This window comes from Prinia subflava, chromosome 1 (genome assembly GCF_021018805.1).
Source record: "Prinia subflava isolate CZ2003 ecotype Zambia chromosome 1, Cam_Psub_1.2, whole genome shotgun sequence".
Lineage (NCBI taxonomy): Eukaryota > Metazoa > Chordata > Aves > Passeriformes > Cisticolidae > Prinia > Prinia subflava.
Window position 1 is genome coordinate 3,868,008 of NC_086247.1, and position 17,889 is coordinate 3,885,896.

Below are 17,889 nucleotides of genomic sequence, written 5' to 3' on the forward strand. Positions count from 1 at the left end.
CTACAATCTCTTTGTAAATTTATTGTAGGAGAGGTGACAGCAAGTACATTTAGGAAAATGTTTACAAAATTATTGGACTGATACAAACAAAAGGAACTTAGCACCTAATAACATCCTCTTGGATCTCTTTTTTGGGGTTAGATGCAGCTGAATTGTGAAACAGGTCCACTAATTGAGGGAAATGAGTGGAAAGTTACTTTGGCTCAGTCTGTTAAAGCCAGACTGAAAAGCCAGGCTTCAATTCTCTGCAAACTGCGGTGGACAAACTATTCAGATAGATGACATTTAGTTTGTTTTTTAATTTATCCAAGCAATAAATATTATTTATTTCAGTTGTTATGATATGGCATTGTCCTGGGATGACTGTATGGTTTGATATCAATTGTATTTAGTTGTCATCAATTGTATTTAGTTGTCATCAATTGTATTTAGTTGTTGTGTCTCCAAGACTTATTCCTCTTCTTCCAGATGTTTGCAAGATGTTAGACTGCAACCCTCTTACGAGATTTTAAGTGATAAGAAGCTCTCAGTTCCATACAGTAGTTTAGGTCAGGAGCCATTGATACTGGCAAGCGAACCTCTTGCTCCGTTTATAGCCTTATTTTGAAGCCTTCTAATAAATCAGCATAAAATATTGTCAATTTTTCTTCTTCACTTTCCTATCCTTAGGCTCCAGTTATTTGCAATCCTAATTCCAATTTGGGACAGCAGGAGATGCTGCAAAAACTGTATCAGACCCCCTTTCATAACGTGGCCTCTGGCAGTAGGAGTCATAGGGAGGGAAGCAGGAACACAGAGATTGGCTAATCCCAATGGTGATACAGCCGTGTCCCAGGAGAACACCGTACCCAGCTCCTGTTCTCTCCTGCCCTGTTCAGGGTTCCAGCAGATCTAAAGCACTGTTTGTGTTTTCTGCTGTACGGTTCAGCTGAGTGTGGAACCCTTAAAACTTCTTTAGCCTTCAAAGGGCTTGTTATAAATGAGGATTCAATATGCACGAATCAGCTCTTGAGATTTAGATGACTTTTTTTGGCTTAGCCAGTTCATCTCCTTCCACAGACATTTTAATCAGTTACACTAATGGTTTTATCAGCCTTGCATGTGTAACTTCTAAATCTCTGTGATTCGAGTAATTCATGCTTTTGTCACTGGTTCATCTCATGACAAATTATCCAGCTTTGCATTAATGCTGCCTTTCTACTCTGTAGACAAAAAGCATTTCATCTCATGCTGTCAACAGAGGCTGACTGATGCTTTTTGCAATGCAAAATACATCCATGTTGCTTTATCCTTGAAAGTTTTGCTTGTAAAAAGCGATCTAGAAAGTAAGAATGTTTAAGAAAACCGAAGAGAGAGATGAAGGGGTTAAATTTCACTTTATTCTGGTGTACTTCGACTGCTGCACACTACACATCGTGTCAGGAATGCTGCCAGCAGTGCAGTTACCTGTGAACGTGTCTGACAGATGAAATATGTCATTTTGGATGCTCCCCTCTCCCACCATGGCTGTCTTTTATAAAAACAGCCTTTGGCATCCAAAGGAAATGCATGGGAGGAATATAAAATAATATCCAGTGCTCCCAGAGGTTTGAGAGACGCTTTATAAAATAACATTTTGATAAATGTCAGTCTTAAGAACATAAAAACCATCCGTGTCCCAGACCTTCCATGATGCTGTGCCAAAGAGCTGAAAGTGCCATTCTGCTCCATAAAGGAATGTTTGCAGTGAGCATGTTGATCACCTCTCTCTTAAGGTGTTAAGCTTGTTCTTAGGAGTTTGCCCTTTTTAAATGAGATGCTCAGATACCTCTCCCACTTCTCCCCAGGTCTGGCTATTGGTGATGTCCCGGACAAGCAGCCCATTGGAATAGTTCTCACAGTGCTTGGGGTTGTGGTGTTGGACTTCTGCGCCGATGCAACCGAAGGGCCAATTCGGGCCTACTTGTTGGATGTGGTGGACAGTGAAGAACAAGACATGGCCCTGAACATCCATGCATTTTCAGCTGGTAGGGAGTTAGCTGAGATATTTTTGGCAACTGTTCAGTCTTCCTGAAGACCAGGTTGGGGCTGAATTGTTTTTTCTTGAACTCACTTCTCACTTTTTTCTGTTCCACAGGTCTTGGAGGAGCAATTGGTTATATGTTAGGAGGGCTGGACTGGACACAGACCTTCTTGGGTAGCATTTTTAAATCTCAAGAGCAAGTCCTTTTTTTCTTTGCAGCCATTATTTTCTCTGTCTCCGTTGCTCTCCACCTTTTTAGCATTGAAGAAGAGCAATATAACCCTCAGCAGGACAGGATAGATGACGAAGGAGACACACTTTCCAGTGCCAAATTCAGTGGCAGTCTCCCTCCTTTGAATCGGCTGAATGTAATTAGTGAGGAAGAGCCGTATGGAGCTTCCATGTTCCACGATGAGGTTCAGTCAGAGCATGATCTCAATATGGAGTTCCTTGAGGTGAACATTGTGAGAAGCAAGAGTGACTCAGTTCTGCACATGCCCGATGCCACGCTGGAAATTGAATCGGAGCTGCTTTTCCTGCATGACATCGAACCCTCCATTTTTCAGGATGCTTCATATCCAAACACTCCCCACAACACGAGCCAGGAGATCATGAAGTCCAAACTCAACCACCTGTCTGCTTTCCTCAGGGAGAACGAGAAGGAGGAGGACATGTTGCTTGATAATCGTTTAAATGAAGATAAAGTCCCAAACATCAACGGCTCCCTACCAAAAGAGTTCCTCAACGGGCACGCCAGGATAGGCATGAAGCAATCCAGCACTTCCAACTCCATGCGGCGCCGGAGGCACATGTTCTACCGGCAGCCGTCCTACACCTTCTCGTACTACGGCAAGATCGGCTCGCACCGGTACCGCTTCCGCCGCGCCAACGCCATCGTCCTCATCAAGTCCTCGCGCAGCATGAACGACATCTACGACATGCAGAAACGGCAGCGGCAGCGCTGCCGGCACCGCAACCAGAGCGGCACCACCAACTCCAGCGGGGACACGGAGAGCGAGGAGGGCGAGACCGAAACCACCGTCAGACTCTTGTGGCTGTCCATGCTGAAGATGCCCAAGGAGCTGCTGAGGCTGTGCGTCTGCCACCTCCTCACTTGGTTTTCCATCATTGCCGAGGCTGTGTTCTATACGGATTTCATGGGACAGGTCATCTTCCAGGGAGATCCAAAGGTAGGAGAGCGGTTCCCATGGGCAGATGCGCTCAGAGTCCCGTTTCTGAGATGTGCTCAGTACAACAAAGTGGTGTTGGTGTTTGTGTCTGTTGCAGGCCCCTTCGAACTCAACTGAGCTGCACGCCTACAATGCTGGAGTTCAGATGGGATGCTGGGGGCTGGTGATTTATGCTGCTACTGCTGCTGTTTGTTCAGGTAAGAGACTGTGCAGTCACACAGTGGAATGCACCTCACTCATGGATTTCTAAGGTAAAAGTTAGAATCATGGAATATTCAGAGTTGGAAGTGGCCCACAAGGGTCAACTAAATCCTGGCCCTCCTGAAACAGTGTTGCTTCAGTTGGTATTCACCTCCTTTTTAAAGTAAAGGATATTTTGGAAAAGCATTTCTTGCAGTCATTAGGAGAAGGACTTCTTTAAGAATTAATATTAAAAAGTTCCTCCAAATGTAGAGGTGGAAATATGAACAGATGGTTAAGTGGCACAAAGCACAAAATGAAATCAAAGGAGTGGCATTTAACAAGCCTTCAGGAAACTAAAATTATGCTTGGTAGAAGATTTAAGCATATGCAAGAGAGTTTTTGCAAAGACTGTTTTAAAATCAAAATTATAAATATGTATTTCTGAAAGTCATTCTGCAGATAATTTGGTCTTGCAATAGACTCTGAAATGGAGAGGTTTTGCCAAACTTAAATTCTGCCTTTTGCAGCTCATAGCAGGCACGTCTGCACAGCTCAGTACCATGGGGACAGGCTCTTTCTGAAGCAGGAACCCATCCTATTCCTAGTGAGGGCTGGGCTGTGCTGGTCAGACAGCCCAAATATGAGCATCCACCTCCTAAACAGGGTATAGAGCTGCCATGGCCATATCAGTCCCCTAAAACTTCAGTGAGTAAACTGATATTTAAGGGAAAAGGGTTTCAGACTTAAGGTAGGTTTAGATTAGATTTTAGGAAAAAAATATTCCCTGTGAGGGTGGTGAGGCACTGGAACAAGTTGCCCAGAGAAGCTGTGGATGCCTCATCTCTGGAAGTTTTCAGGGCCAAGTTGGATGGGACTTGGAGCAACCTGAGTCAGTCAGAGGTGTCCCTGCCCGTGGCAGGGGTGGTTGGGTTTCCAACCCAAACCATTCTACAATTCCTGTTTTACTCTTTATCCCTGCAGCCTTGTTGCAGAAATACTTGGACAACTACGACCTTAGCATAAAAGTGATCTACATTCTGGGCACGCTGGGTTTTTCCCTGGGCACTGCAGTGATGGCCATGTTCCCTAACGTGTACGTCACCATGATAATGATCAGCACGATGGGAATAGTCTCCATGAGCATCTCCTACTGCCCCTACGCGCTTTTGGGACAATACCATGAGATAAAACAGGTATGTGGAATATTTGGAGTATATATGTGAATCAAGGCAGAACATTCATGTTTCTCTTAAGACTGTGGAAGCAAAAAAGATTTGTTAAATCCCATTATTGAAGATACCTGCTTTGTTGAGATGTGTGCCAAAGCTTGAATGGATAGTAAATAGCAGGAGTTGGTGCTGAAATCAGGTAGTCTTGGCACTGAGTTGGCTCAGAGAGGGTCATGGTTGTTTTTTCCTATGCTGAGGTATAAAAATGTCTGGGTGCATATGGCAGATGAAAAGAAATTAAATTATTATTGGAGTGTTTACTATATATCTAGTTGTTACTCCTGTCTTGGATGTGGTATGGTAGTGTTACTCAGGTTTTTAGAGTCTTAGATTTTGAAGTGAGTCTGGAAATGCAGCTGTAGTTTTGGGGATGCATAAAGCAAAACAATGCTGCTGGAAACAAGGACAATTCTACTTCCCAACAGTGTCATTCCACTGTTCCATTTGGATTACAGATTACAGGAGAAACATTTATTATAAGTTCCTGCATTGCAATTGGGAGGTGATTCCTTTTGATGATCATAAAATTAATGTTTCATGTAACACCAAATGTAAAATTGTTTTTACAAAACCTGATCTTGGAGCTGGTTTGGGCTAGGAGTGACCCAGTCAATACCTGCGTTGTCCTGAGGAGTGTCCTGTTGATGAGCAGATAAGGAGGCTGTTGCTCTGAAGTTGGGTCATGGTGCTGCACAAAGATGATGTGAAGTTGACCGTTGGGCTGAGAAACTCAAGGAAAGTTCTGGTATTTAAGTATTGCTTTCATCCCTTGCTTTACCTCCTGCCACATTTCTTGTCTTTTTGCAGTACATTCACCACAGCCCCGGGAACTCGAAGCGAGGGTTCGGCATCGACTGCGCCATCCTGTCGTGCCAGGTTTACATCTCCCAGATCCTGGTGGCCTCCGCGCTCGGCGGCGTGGTCGACATGGTGGGCACGGTCAGAGTCATCCCCATGGTGGCTTCGGTGGGCTCCTTCCTGGGTTTTCTGACAGCGACTTTCTTGGTGATTTACCCCGAAGTCAACGAAGAGCCCAAGGAAGAGCAGAAGGGGCTGGGTCCTCCAGAGACGGCCGCGGGCAGCGGCGCCGGCACGGAGAAGCCGACGGTGCTGAAGCTGACGCGCAAAGGAGCCGCCGCGGAGCCGGAGGGCGAGTCGGCCGTGTGAGGCTGCCAGCGCTTGTTCACCCACATTCCAAGGAGTGCAGGTGCAGGATCAAGAACTTTTGTTGTGGTTTGGTTTCGTTTTTTTTCAAGAAAGCAAATTAGGACCTTCACTACTTGTAGCTATAATTTGCAGAAGAAAAGGCAGTTTCATGCAAAAATGTAAATTAAATTCTGTAGTCCTTTGTCTAGGTTTGAGCAGGTCGCTCTGATGCTAATTGCTTTCTCTACAACTTAGAAACGTCATTTCTGAACACTTTTTTATTAAGAATACATTTAGATTTCAAATAAGTTTTATTAATCTGCATGAGACTCACAGTGTATACAATTAGCAGTTAGGAAAATTAAGTTTTCAGCTGTTTTTAAACTAACAGAAAATGGAAGCTATCTCGACCTATAGTCTCTTGCCATTTTTTGTCTGAACATTTCAGATTTCACTAGCATAATAACTGAATCAAATGCTTAGACATCAATTGATTTTTTTTCACAAGCATGATATTACTGGTCTGACAGCTACATTAATTTTAGACTTCATGTTTTTGTTAGTGCAATTACTGCAGAATCCTTTTATTTGCAATTACTTTCAAGGAAAAAAAAGCAATTACTGCGGTTTCTAAGAAACTGCCGTGAATTCTTTTAGTCATATTATTCACAACCACTCCCAAATCTGCTGCTTGTCAGGAGAGGGTGACACTGGGTGCTGGATATCAGCTGTAGATGGAAGGAGCAGCAGCTGGGAGAGGTGACCAGCACTCACAGGTTTCTTTATCACAAGTGCTGCATTTTATGAATGTCGTTGGAATACGCTGTGACAATTTTTAGCTGAGAGTTTCACATGCTGGTGAACTCGGGGGTTTTCTCAGCATTTAACCTGATCATCTCTGGATGAAGCTGCCACAGAGAAAGGGCATCTCTGGGGTGAGCTTCGTGGGAGGGGGCGTGCGGATTCTCTTCCGTAGGGAAAGGAAGTCTTTGATTAATTGCACTTTTTACAATCCTTTAACCTCCTGGCTGGGAATGCCACAGCCGAGGTAAAGGCACGGGGTCAGTACAACAAGGAGAACCCAAGGCCTACCTCCGTCACTTTATAGTCCTGGGTGTATAAAAATCTGTGTCAGAACAGTTTTTAGGCCTTAAAATTCAAATGTTGCTGTTCCAGTCCCTGTGTTGGAGGAATTGTAGGCCAGAGCTCTTCTGAGCTGCCGTACCAATGTTGTCAGCACATCCTCCATGTCCCCTTCCGTGATTCAGGACACAGCTGCAGTGCAAAGATACTTTTCTGGAAAGAGGTTGAAAGAGTTGTGCTAACTTGATTTAAAATAGGTTTGGATCATTATCCAGCAGCCATTTAAAGCAACTTTCAAAACTTGTGTTTCACAAAGTTAGAATTGTCATTGTAAGACACGTTTGTGATGCTGTTGACTCATTTTGGCTTGGGCCCCTCAGGCTGCCATCAATCCATGTGCTGGACAGGCAAACATAGCACGGTGTGAGATTCCTGCTGCCTCAAACTCCTCCTCCTCCAAGACTTGCAAATGCCTGTGTCAATCCATGCTGCAATTCAGACAAAGAAGCTATATTTCAATATGAAAAGCAAGTTTTTATTGAATTACTTGAATTGTCAATGTATTTGAGAAATGGATGTTTGGGTGTGTTTGAAGGTGACATCCGTGGGTTTCTCTGAAGGCTTCCAGTCAGTGCTATCAAGGGTGACTGTTTTTAGGCTGGTGACATCACAGGGCACTGAAGTACATGTAATCACACAGGACTTAGGGGTTGTATTTGTTTTTCCAAGTGTCTTGAGGAAGTATTCTTTTTTTCTATGGTGAATATTTTTTTGTAGAACATGTACTGTGAACTGTGTTCAGCCAGGGGAGCGATACTACTGAAGAGTGTGAGACTTTACTGAAGAAAGCAGTTGTGAGAAATTCTGCCATGAATTTTATCATCTCAGTTACACTTAATATATTCTGGTGATGTTCATGTGTGAGAGACAAGTGTTGTGTTTCACCCTAGAACTGGCATTCGTGTAAGTTACATGCTGAGTTACACATTTTAAAGTGGCTTTAATATTTTAGTTTTGAAGCGCCTTTTGAAGATTCTGCTTTTGGTTAAATAGCCACTGTCAAGTACTCCTTATTTTAATCTCTACTGCTGGAAAGGTTCTTCAACAGTTTAAAAACCTGAATCTTCTGACTGGTGCCAGCCTTACCCTTTTCCCCAGGGTTCCATGGACCAGCATGGATCAAATCTCCATTACTCCACACTGCACTTTCAAAGCCAAGATCTTTCACTGCACCATCACACTGACCAAGCAGCTGCAGAGAGGGAGGAGAGGCTGAAGCTCCCTCTGACCTCACATCCCATAGAGGGAACAGGAAACTATTTGGGGAGTGAGCTCACCCGTGTTTATGGAGCTTTCTCAGCCAGGGAAGGGCAAGGAGGGAGGAAGGACCTCTCATTTCAAACCCAGAGGCTTCAAGCAAAGGCAGGGCAGGACCAATTTTGTCACAGACAGCATTTGGCATGGCTTCATTTCTAAGAACTGGATGTTAAAATCCGTGTTTGGAGTTGTTTATGGGGCTCATAACACAGGAGTACAAGTGCTGCCATGGCAGGAAGCTGATTTCACTCCCTGGTAAAGGCAAAGGAAATAATTATTCATTGTAAATGCGCTGAAGTTTTTGTAGTGTTGCCAGAAGAATTAACTTGGGGAGTCCCAGCCAAAGCATCTCCTCCTGTCCTTGGGCCAGCCTGGGAAATCCCCACACTGGCTTTACCTGCTGAGGTCTCCCAAGGGCTTTTCCTTGGATGTGAAAGTTTTCTTTCTAGCCCCAGCACTTCTCAGGGTAGAGTGGGCAATGATTTATTTTTTCATCTGTCCTTTACCTTATTTTTTGATGCAGAAATGATTTTTTTTTTTGGTCACAAAGTAGTACAGTTTTATGTGTTTGTTGCAGAGCTTGTGGAAAGAGAAGTTTGAAGTGTTTTTTTTTGTTATTCCTGGTGACAACAAACATCTTTTTGTTTGTATTTCTATCTAGTTGAAATCTTGGACCTTCAGTGTAGTAGGACTAAGGTTTAGTGGTTCCATTCTCTGTTGTTCAGTAGTATAAACAATTTTAACACGTTCTGCTGTAGTGATGTGTGACACAAGGCACTGCTGGTGCTCAGACCCTCAATCAGCTGCACATCTCGAGACGTTTCATGTGAGAGCAGAGAAGCTTTAACTTTCAGCCCTCAGAAAGGCATAGTGTGGGTTTGGACCTGTTTGGTTATTCCAAGTGTCCAGTGAGATCTGTGCTGTTTATGGATAGCAGTTTCAGACTACAGAAGCAATAATTTCTTAGGAATGTTTCTCTTCCTGCTGGTTTGATGACTTTCACAGAGATTTATTGCCTAAATAGCCTTTTAATAACACAAATCTGGTGGTTTGCTGGCGCTGGCTCTGAGCAGTTGTGGAAAGATAGGGGTTGTCCATCATCAGGAGGGAGGAGACCAGTAAATCCAACAGAGCTCTGTGCTCTTGAAACACACAATGTCCTTTCCCCTTTCATTTGGAGCCCTTTTGTAGGCTCTGAAATATTCCCAGCACATCAGTCTGAAAAGGGGGTGGCTGCAAATTTACCCTCCAGGTTTTCTTGGTGATGCCAATGCTGGCACTCAGACCCCAGGATGGAACAGAGTGCATGAGGTTCTCCTCCTAGGCAAGGACTGAGTCTCTCTTATCCCTCTCCCACCACATCTGAACCCCCCTCCCAGCACCTGGAATGACAGCAGCAGCCACGGTGCTTTTTGCCAGGTACCTCATTAAACCCTGGTTCCATCATTAAGAACATGTCCCCTTGCTCTGGGGTGAGCTTGGTTTCCACCATGAGAAGCAGGATTTTCCTGGCTGCCAGGTGTCACAGCCATGCAGGCTGAGGTCACAGCCATGCAGGCTGAGGTCACATCCATGAGTAAAGGTGGAGGAAGGCACATTGATTCCAGGGAGAGCTGGGACATCTGTGCAGGAGGGAAGTGCAGGAGGCAGGTGCTGAGATTTGGGGTTTTTAGAGATGTGTGTGTGTGTCTGTACCTCTGTTTGTACTTCCAGACACGCTGCTGGGGCCAAAACACCTTTGGGGGTTGTGTGTTGCTGTCACTGCACTCCACAATGTTTTCAACTGAGTTCTTCCAGGTTTCTCTCATCGTAGTCTGGTGTGAGACAAGCTCAGCTATAAATATGTATCCTATTTAAATGAACAAAGGAACTCCTGCATGATATTCCAAGCACATGTAGCAGCTTCAGCACCTGAAGTGTCTGTCGTGGAAGAGAAGTTGGTTTTCTTTGCAGCTGTTTTGTCCTCGTTTCCTTTGAATAGGCCAAATAAATGTAATGGACACCAAATGTTGCACAGAAATGTTATTGATGACTGTGTGGAAGAAATACCAAATTTTATTTTTCTTTGCAGAAACTTTATGGTTCCCAAGAGTCCTTTAGCTGTTTTCCTTCCTTAAATGACAAAGCTGAAAGTTTGTAAAGCATGTCACAAAATGGTCATTTGGAATAAGTGGAGCTACCCAAAGTTTTCTTTGTCATGTTGCATCCAAAGGAGCTGCAGCAACTCAAACAACAACTGGGGTTTGAATTTGAGGCTCAGCAGTTCAGAGACTGCCTTAGAAAACAACAAAAAGTCTCAATTCCTTTTCCTGGCAGGGCACTTGCACCCACTGATCTGCTCATTAAGGTGTTCCAGGTTTTCCTGTCATTTAAATTAAAATCACCTCCTGGAAAACCGATTTGGTTTGGTTCCCCAGCCCAAGCAGCTTCACCTGAATTTCCACCTTAGCCTCCCTCACCCAGGGAGCACAAGGGGGCAGATACATCCCCCACCAAAAGAGCGTGTCTGCTGAAATTAAAGGGCTTTTGATGCCCCTGCAACCTGCTAAAATGTTAGGAGAAATGCAGAGCATGGTTCAATTTCACCTATTCTGGCACATTTATGCTTAAATTTGGAAGTTTGGAGTGAAGCTCTGGGAGCGTTTAGTCAAACTCAGTGTCACCTTATTTACTGTGCATCTACTCAGTCCTTAGCAACAGCCAAATTGTAATAAATAACCCCAAAATCCAGACTTTTCTCTCAAAAAATTAGCAGTTCCCAATGTGAATTTGTTTTGCCTGATGTAACATGAACACTATGCCCTTTAAGTAGCCAAATGACCAGCTTCTTTTAAATGCCTCATATTACTAGAAAGCTGCATATAGGCATCTCATAGCGGGGAAAAAAAATTTTAAAAAATTAAAAAAAAAAAGAAAAAAAAGAATATTTAGTTCCTTTGTGAACTGGCCATATGACAACTACTTTTTTATCAACTTATTAAGTTGGGGCACTATAATAGCTCTTGCTGAGTTTAGCAATGTTTATAAGCATGTGTTAAACACATAATGTTGTTTTATGAGGAAAAAGGGATAAAGAAAAGTGATGTCACAGATGAATGTTTGAGTGCGTAGATGGCATATTGTATGTATGATTTTTATTTCTACACTGTTGAGCTTATTTTCTGTTTAAAGGTTAAAAAAATTGTTGCATGAGAACTGTTTTATTGTGTTCTGCACTTTCTGTTCTTTTTGTATAATCTTGATTTTTTTTTTCATTTATGCATAGAAAAGAAAAAAATCAGTTTAGAAATATTCTACTCCACGAGACATTGTGTTCCAATCCATTGTTCCAAAGTTCAATCTTAATAAACATTTCAATAAGAGTTGGTGGCTCGTGTCCCTGTGGTGTTTGTAGGGAAGGTGAGCAGAGGGACACCTGATCCCTGATCTGTGCGAGGCAAATAACACTCCCTGCACCCCAGAGCTTCATGAATATTTCCAAAAATAAAACATTGCATGGCAAAAATGCAGGTGTTGCAATTCAGAGATGGTTCTAAACTCACCTGACACTTGCAGGGTTCAGGTGAAACCCAGGAGAGAGCACGAGTGGAATAAAATGGGGACACCTGGGGCAGGTGTGTGTACCCAGCTCCAGGCTCTGCTCTCACAAAGGGCTCTGCTGTCACAGAATCCGTCACCTCTCGTGCCATCACCGGGGCTGAGGAGCTGAGGGTCTCCCCAAGTCACCTCTGAGTCTGTGATTTAATAACCACAGGCAGCTCCCAAAGAAATCAGTTCCCATCCAAACTCATCAACCTCTGGGACCATTGTGAACAGGAGGGGAAAGCTGGAGCCAGATCACAAACACCAGCTGATGGATAAACTTGCAGTGAAGAGCTCACTTAGCCCATTTGATTTCCAGTTTCCTTAGATTACACCTGTGATTCTTCCTAAAGGAAATTCCTCAAAACGAGGATTGGCAGCTCTGAGAAGTCAATGCCCACCTGGGGTTTGGTTCATTTTTCATAGAATCATCACAGAATTGATTACACAGGGAAATACCTCCAAGACTGAGTCCAGCCTGTGACCAATCACCACTTTTGTTATGTAAACCAGAGCACTGAGAGCTACATCCACCTCCAGGAACAGTGAATGCACCACCGCCCTGGGCAGCCCCTTCCAGTGCTTACCAAGACTTTCCATGGAGAAATTCTTCCTAAAACCCAATCTAAATTTCCCCTGGTGCTGAGATTATTTCAGTTTGCCCTATTGGTAGGATAGACTTGCTGATCTCAGGTCTTTTCCACCTTAGTTGATTATGTGACTCTATGCTTGTGACTTGGGAAAAGAATCACCCACCTGCCTACCACCTCCTGTCAGGGAGTTGGAGAGAGTGAAAAAGTCTCTCCTGAGCTTCCTTTCCTGGAGGAAATGGAGACCCCACAGCTCCCTCACGTGCTCTTCACCAGCCTTGTGCTCCAGAGCCTTTCCCAGAGCCATTGCCTATCACTGGAAAGACTTCAACACTTCAACGTCCTTCTTGGCATGAATGGCCAACCACTGGAAACATCAATCAGGGGATACCCACCCCAGGGCCCAGCACAGAGGGACAATCTCTGCCCTGGTCCTGATGGCCACACTGTTAATGACACAGAAGGCCAGAAGGCCACCAGCCTGCTTGCCCACCTGGGTACACACTGGCTCACATTTGGCCATTCTCAGGCAGCACCCCCAGGGCCTTTCCTGCTGGGCAGCTTTCCTGCCACTCTGCCCCAGCCTGGAGCACTGCTGGGGACACGAGGGCAGGACCCAGACCTTGCTCTTCTTTAACCTCACCCCTCTGGCCTCTCACCATCAATCCAGCCTGGCCACATCCCCCACAGAGCCTTCTAAATTGTACGTCAGGCCCAGACTAGGCAGTTGCTTTTTCACCAGTACAGAGAGGAGAACGGGAACCTCCCTCACTGGTGCTGGAGCCTCTCCAGATACCTACAGGACACCCAGAGAGGGGCCGTGCTGGGTTAGGGGGGGACAGAGCTGAGTTAGTTCCTAGTAGCTACTCTGAAGTATGTGAGCTTGTAATGAGGGCAAGAGCCTCCCCTTCTGGCCCCACTCAGCCCAGCAAAGTCTTGGGCTCATCCTCACTATGAGGGACTGTAGCTGGAGAGCCCAAAGTGAGTGGAGGATGAGGTACCAGGGATTGTCCTACATCCCTGTCTTCTCCTGGCACAGTGACGAGTGAAGGGGCCCTGTGCCAAGGGGAGGAGGAGGGGAAGCCTCCTTGATCCCTTCCAGCACCATAGCAGGATGAGGCTGGAGAGAGGGACAAGAAGCAGAAACCTCTTGGGTGCTGCTGTTCCTTTAGCGTGATCCCCCTGCTCCGCTCAGGGGATGTGACTTCAGTGGGACTCTGTGATCCCTGTCCAAGAACAGCAGGTCCCTGCTGAGGCCAGGAGCAGGGAGCTGCTGCTGTGGTGAGGACAGTGCACCTGGGGCACTCCCTGAACTGCTGCTCACAACAGAACAACCCACAGTGGCCTTGGAGTGGTTTGGAACATCCTGGAGAGGAGCTGCCCCAGCACTGCCCCAACAGCCCAGCACCATCCATCCCTCCCCTGCAGGGCCAGTTCCTGCATTCTCCAGGTTTGCAGAGCCGGGTTATCTCCCATCCTGGCAGGTGGGGGCCGTATTGTCCCCACACCCACTGGCACAATGTCCCCCTGTCCATCACCAGCTGAGAGCTCAGGCACCCCCAGAGCCCCCAGCAGTGTCAGCCTGGCTGTGTAACCCTCACTGCACCAGAGCTCACCGGGGACACAGGATTGCACCATCTTCCAGGTGACATCCCACACCCCCTGACACTGGGCAGCCCCTCACACCCCAAAAAGGAGCTAAGGGCAGCCACCCAGCAGGGCCAGGGATGAGCTTCAGCAGGACAGTGGCCCAAATCCTGGGGACAAAGGTGGCATTCTGTGCATTTCTGCAGCAGTGTCCCTGTCCTGACAGCTGGGGTGGCACAAGGTGATCGATCCACTGCTTCCAAGAGCAGGGGACCTGTGCCAAGACACCAGGAGAGGGAAGCAGGATGTCAGGAGGAATCCTGTAGGTTACAGTGGCAGATGAAATGGAGGCAGACAGGTAAGGAATGCTCCTAAGGGGGGAGGATGGGGTTTAGTTCCATTTGTCTCCAAAAGGGCTCAGCTGGCACTGAAGGAAAATGGGGCTTGGTGCCATGAAACCCCCCAGCAGCCTGTGAGCATGGCCTGGGAGGCAGAGGAAGGGGCTGCTTCCTCCCTCCCTGCATGGCCCTGCTGGGGAGATCACAGCCAGCACACAGCAGCCTGAATTTCCAAACAGCTCCCATCTCCACAGCTGAGTTATTTCTGGAAGCAAACACTGCCATCCCTTGGTTTGAGCAAAGAACCACAGAACAGCTCAATTTGGAAATGACCTATATGGATCATCGGGTCCAACTCCCTGCTCTACACAGTGCCTCCAAAAAATGGACCACAGGACCAAGAGTACCGTGGGCTCCTGGCAGGTCTCTCTGCTCCCCTCAGGTTTTTCAGGTTGGGAGACCGGGAAAAAAAAAAACAGCAAAAAGGACCTGAACAAACATTAGCATTGAGGTTTCCAAGAAACAGGCAGCATTTCCCTGAGAGAGAAGACAGTGGGATGGCAGCACAGGCTGGACTCAGAGTCTCAGACAGAGGCTGACCAGCCCCAAGAGCAGCACGGCCTCAGGGCCAGAGAGGGCTGCAGTGTGCTCAGGCTGGTCACTCACAGCCTCCCTTCTCCTGCCAGGGCAGCTGCTGCTCCCTTTGTCCCTTTGTCCCTTTGCTGGGAGACAAAAACCCAGAGAGGCAACCACACCTGCCAAGCTCTCAGCGGCAGCAGGGCAAAGACGGCTCTGAGGAGCTCAGAGGTGCCTTCCCACCAAGGAGCTCATGGGAAGTACCTGAAACTCTACTGAGAACTGAACAGAACCTCACAGTGCTGTCACTGCAGGTCTGTTCCCTCAGCTGAAATCCTGGAGCAAAGCTGAGATGGTCAGTGAGCACCTAAAACCAGATAAGAAGACAAAACCAGGTTTAAAAAGTATGCCAGGAATGAAAATCACTGAAGACAGCAGCAGCTGGGCAGCAGGATGGTGCAGCTGGTTCATTTCTGCAGACAGGGAAAGTTCATGAACAGCCCCTTGTGTGTCTTTGAATTCAGTAAATAATTCCTGCCACTTACCCCAAGGAGCCTGGCCAAGCCAGAGGAGCAAAGAGGGAACCTGAAAATCACAGATATGGGGCTCAAAAGGGGACACATTACAGTAGAAGCTGTTTCTGAAAGGTGAACACGCAGAGAGAAAACCTCAGGCAATTATTCTTTACAGCACACAGAGAGGATGCAAGTCAGTGCTAAAATCATCATTCTCAAGTATCAAGTTACACAGGAAAAAGAACAGAAGTACAGAGGCCAGAGTATGAATACAGTGTTTAATATTCTTAAATTGATATAAAACTAAAAAAGTAAAATTTCTGTTACCATGAAATGATAAAAACTTTTATCAGCAGAAGTATTATACAGAGTCATAAAATTCTTAGTCATAATATTTTCCAGTAGTTTACACCCTTCTATTTAGCCCTACACTGGTTTATATTTATTAAGAAAAGTAGCAGCCCATTTTGTCCTTCTATTTACAGTCTTTTAGATACTGTTTTCCACTCTGCACTGATGCAGATAAAACTATTCTGCACAGATTTATTGTTTTACTTGCAGAAAAATATCACCAGTGGAAAAAACAACTGTGCATCAGGCACCAGTCAGGGAATGCTGCTCTGGAGACTCCTCCAGGCTGCAGCCCCTGGTGCTCACTCCAGGGAGTGAGGAGGGGTTTCAGGATTGTGCAGAACTTAAAAATTAAGCAGGTTCTACCCAAAATAACAGCAGTTCCTCAGATTGCAGAAACTGGAACTGAAGGGAGGAGAGGCAGAGGTTGGTCTGCACAGGGACTTAGAGGTGCTTCCAAAAGCAAGAATAATATATACAGGAATTAAATAAATTAATGCTTCAGATAAAAAAGAATCAGTTTCACAAACTGTTCCAAATGCCAAGTGCTGTGCATTGTTTTCAAATAAAAAAAGTACATTTTAAAACTAAAGTATTCAGTGGAAATCCCTTGTTTCAGCTGGAGGAGCTTTCAGTGCTGTTGGGGAGAGCCTGTGTGTGCTGCATTTTAAACAAAACAGCCCCAGAAAAAGGGTAAGGGACACTGCCCACCTACAGCTCTGAGCTCAGAAAGATGATCACAGTGACAACTCTGTAAATCCAACCAAAGTGCACTTGTTTTTTTCCTTTCAGTGCCCTTTTCCACCTATTAAAGGCTGTAAAGTCATCATTAAATCCTTAAGCAGCCTTGCAATGCTGAGAAAGAGCTCCCATGGAATTACTCATTTGGCTCTGGTGTTCCCAACATGACCTGCCCCAGGCAAGCAACCCCAACCCTCCACATCACCTCATGACCAGCCTGAAGACAGTGACCTGTCTCCTCCCACTTCTGTTCCTTTCCCAAATGTGCAGGAGCAGGACAAGGTGTGAGGGGAGATTTGCTTTGATTTCCATTTTCTACAACACAGGGATGGAAACCAAATAAATACAAGACAATAACACTGGCAGGTGGTTGAAATAAATGCAAAATGCTGAAGTAAACACAGTCCCAGGTCTTTGCCTTTTCCCAGAGGAGGCAGATACATTAGGAAGAGCTTGTCTATCCAGCCTTCCAAATGGCAATCTTCCCTTCTTCCTTGCCAGAGCCGCTGAGGACGTACCTGTCCTCGGCCGAGCACAGCGCCCTCACAGCGTCAGCGTGGCCAACCAGCTCCTTCTCCACACTCTTCCTCTCAGCACTCACCACGAAGATCTTCCCTTTGCTCTTGCCCTGCAGCTTCCCACTGCTGCCAACCCACAGCTGGGGGAACAAAACAAACCCACAGGCATTTTCACTATTTCACATTTCAGTGCAGGACACAGTCAAGGAGGTTTATGTGGCACATTGGTACAGGGAGGGTTCCCCCATGCCTGGCTGGAAAAGGGAAACACTGAAAATCTCCTCATCAATATACATGAGGGGCTTGGCCACCATTGCTCCTGGCCCCCTCCAGGAGCCCTCAGCTGATGTGGCATGAGCTGAGGGCTCCTGGTGGGAGTCTCTGCTCCCCTCTGGTTCCCTCAGTTCAGGAAACCCCCAGTGCTCCATGCTGGAATGTTCCCCTTACCCCTGGGTGCCCTTGCACTGCAACAGCACAGAAAATCCAGGGAAGAACAACTAAAACTGCCAAGAGACAGGAAGAACTTTCACATGAGCAAAGATCAGAAAATGGCTCAGGTTGAAGGGGACTTTAAAGATCTCATTTCAACCCCCTGCCATGGTCAGGGACAGCTTCCAGGAGACCAGGCTGCTCAGAGCGCCATCCAACCTGGCCTGGAATGGGGCAGCAACAGCTTCTCTGGGCAATCCTCATCCCCCTCACAGGCAAGATGGAAAAGCCAAAACTCCTTAGGTTGGAGAGAAGGCAGCTAAGGAGCCTTTACAAAAGATTGAGCAACTAACAGAAGTAGATAAGCTGAATGTAGAACCACTGTTCCACCCTGAAATTAAGGAAGTCAGGGACATGTGGGAACCAGTAATAGTTCAGTTTCACTGAGAAGAAAATACTTCTCTGTGCAGGGCTGGCAGTGAAATTCATGAACCTGCTGCTCTCCAGGGAAC

General features: G+C 46.0%; 2 protein-coding genes across 2 annotated transcripts in view; one reads left to right on the forward strand and one right to left on the reverse strand.

The window, feature by feature from the left end:
• Positions 1–9,698, forward strand: part of SLC45A4 (solute carrier family 45 member 4) — a 62,385-nt gene extending 52,687 nt beyond the window's left edge. Inside the window, exons 4-8 of the mRNA XM_063406810.1 lie at positions 1,827–2,006; positions 2,117–3,192; positions 3,290–3,389; positions 4,357–4,568; positions 5,412–9,698. Coding sequence (XP_063262880.1) covers positions 1,827–2,006; positions 2,117–3,192; positions 3,290–3,389; positions 4,357–4,568; positions 5,412–5,771 — 1,928 coding nt within the window. The 3' untranslated portion in view covers positions 5,772–9,698. The remainder of the gene's footprint in view (positions 1–1,826; positions 2,007–2,116; positions 3,193–3,289; positions 3,390–4,356; positions 4,569–5,411) is intronic.
• Positions 9,699–15,597: 5,899 nt separating this feature from the next.
• Positions 15,598–17,889, reverse strand: part of DENND3 (DENN domain containing 3) — a 31,872-nt gene continuing 29,580 nt past the window's right edge. The window contains exon 23 of the mRNA XM_063406930.1: positions 15,598–17,088. Within this exon, the coding sequence (XP_063263000.1) occupies positions 16,888–17,088 (201 nt within the window). The 3' untranslated portion in view covers positions 15,598–16,887. The remainder of the gene's footprint in view (positions 17,089–17,889) is intronic.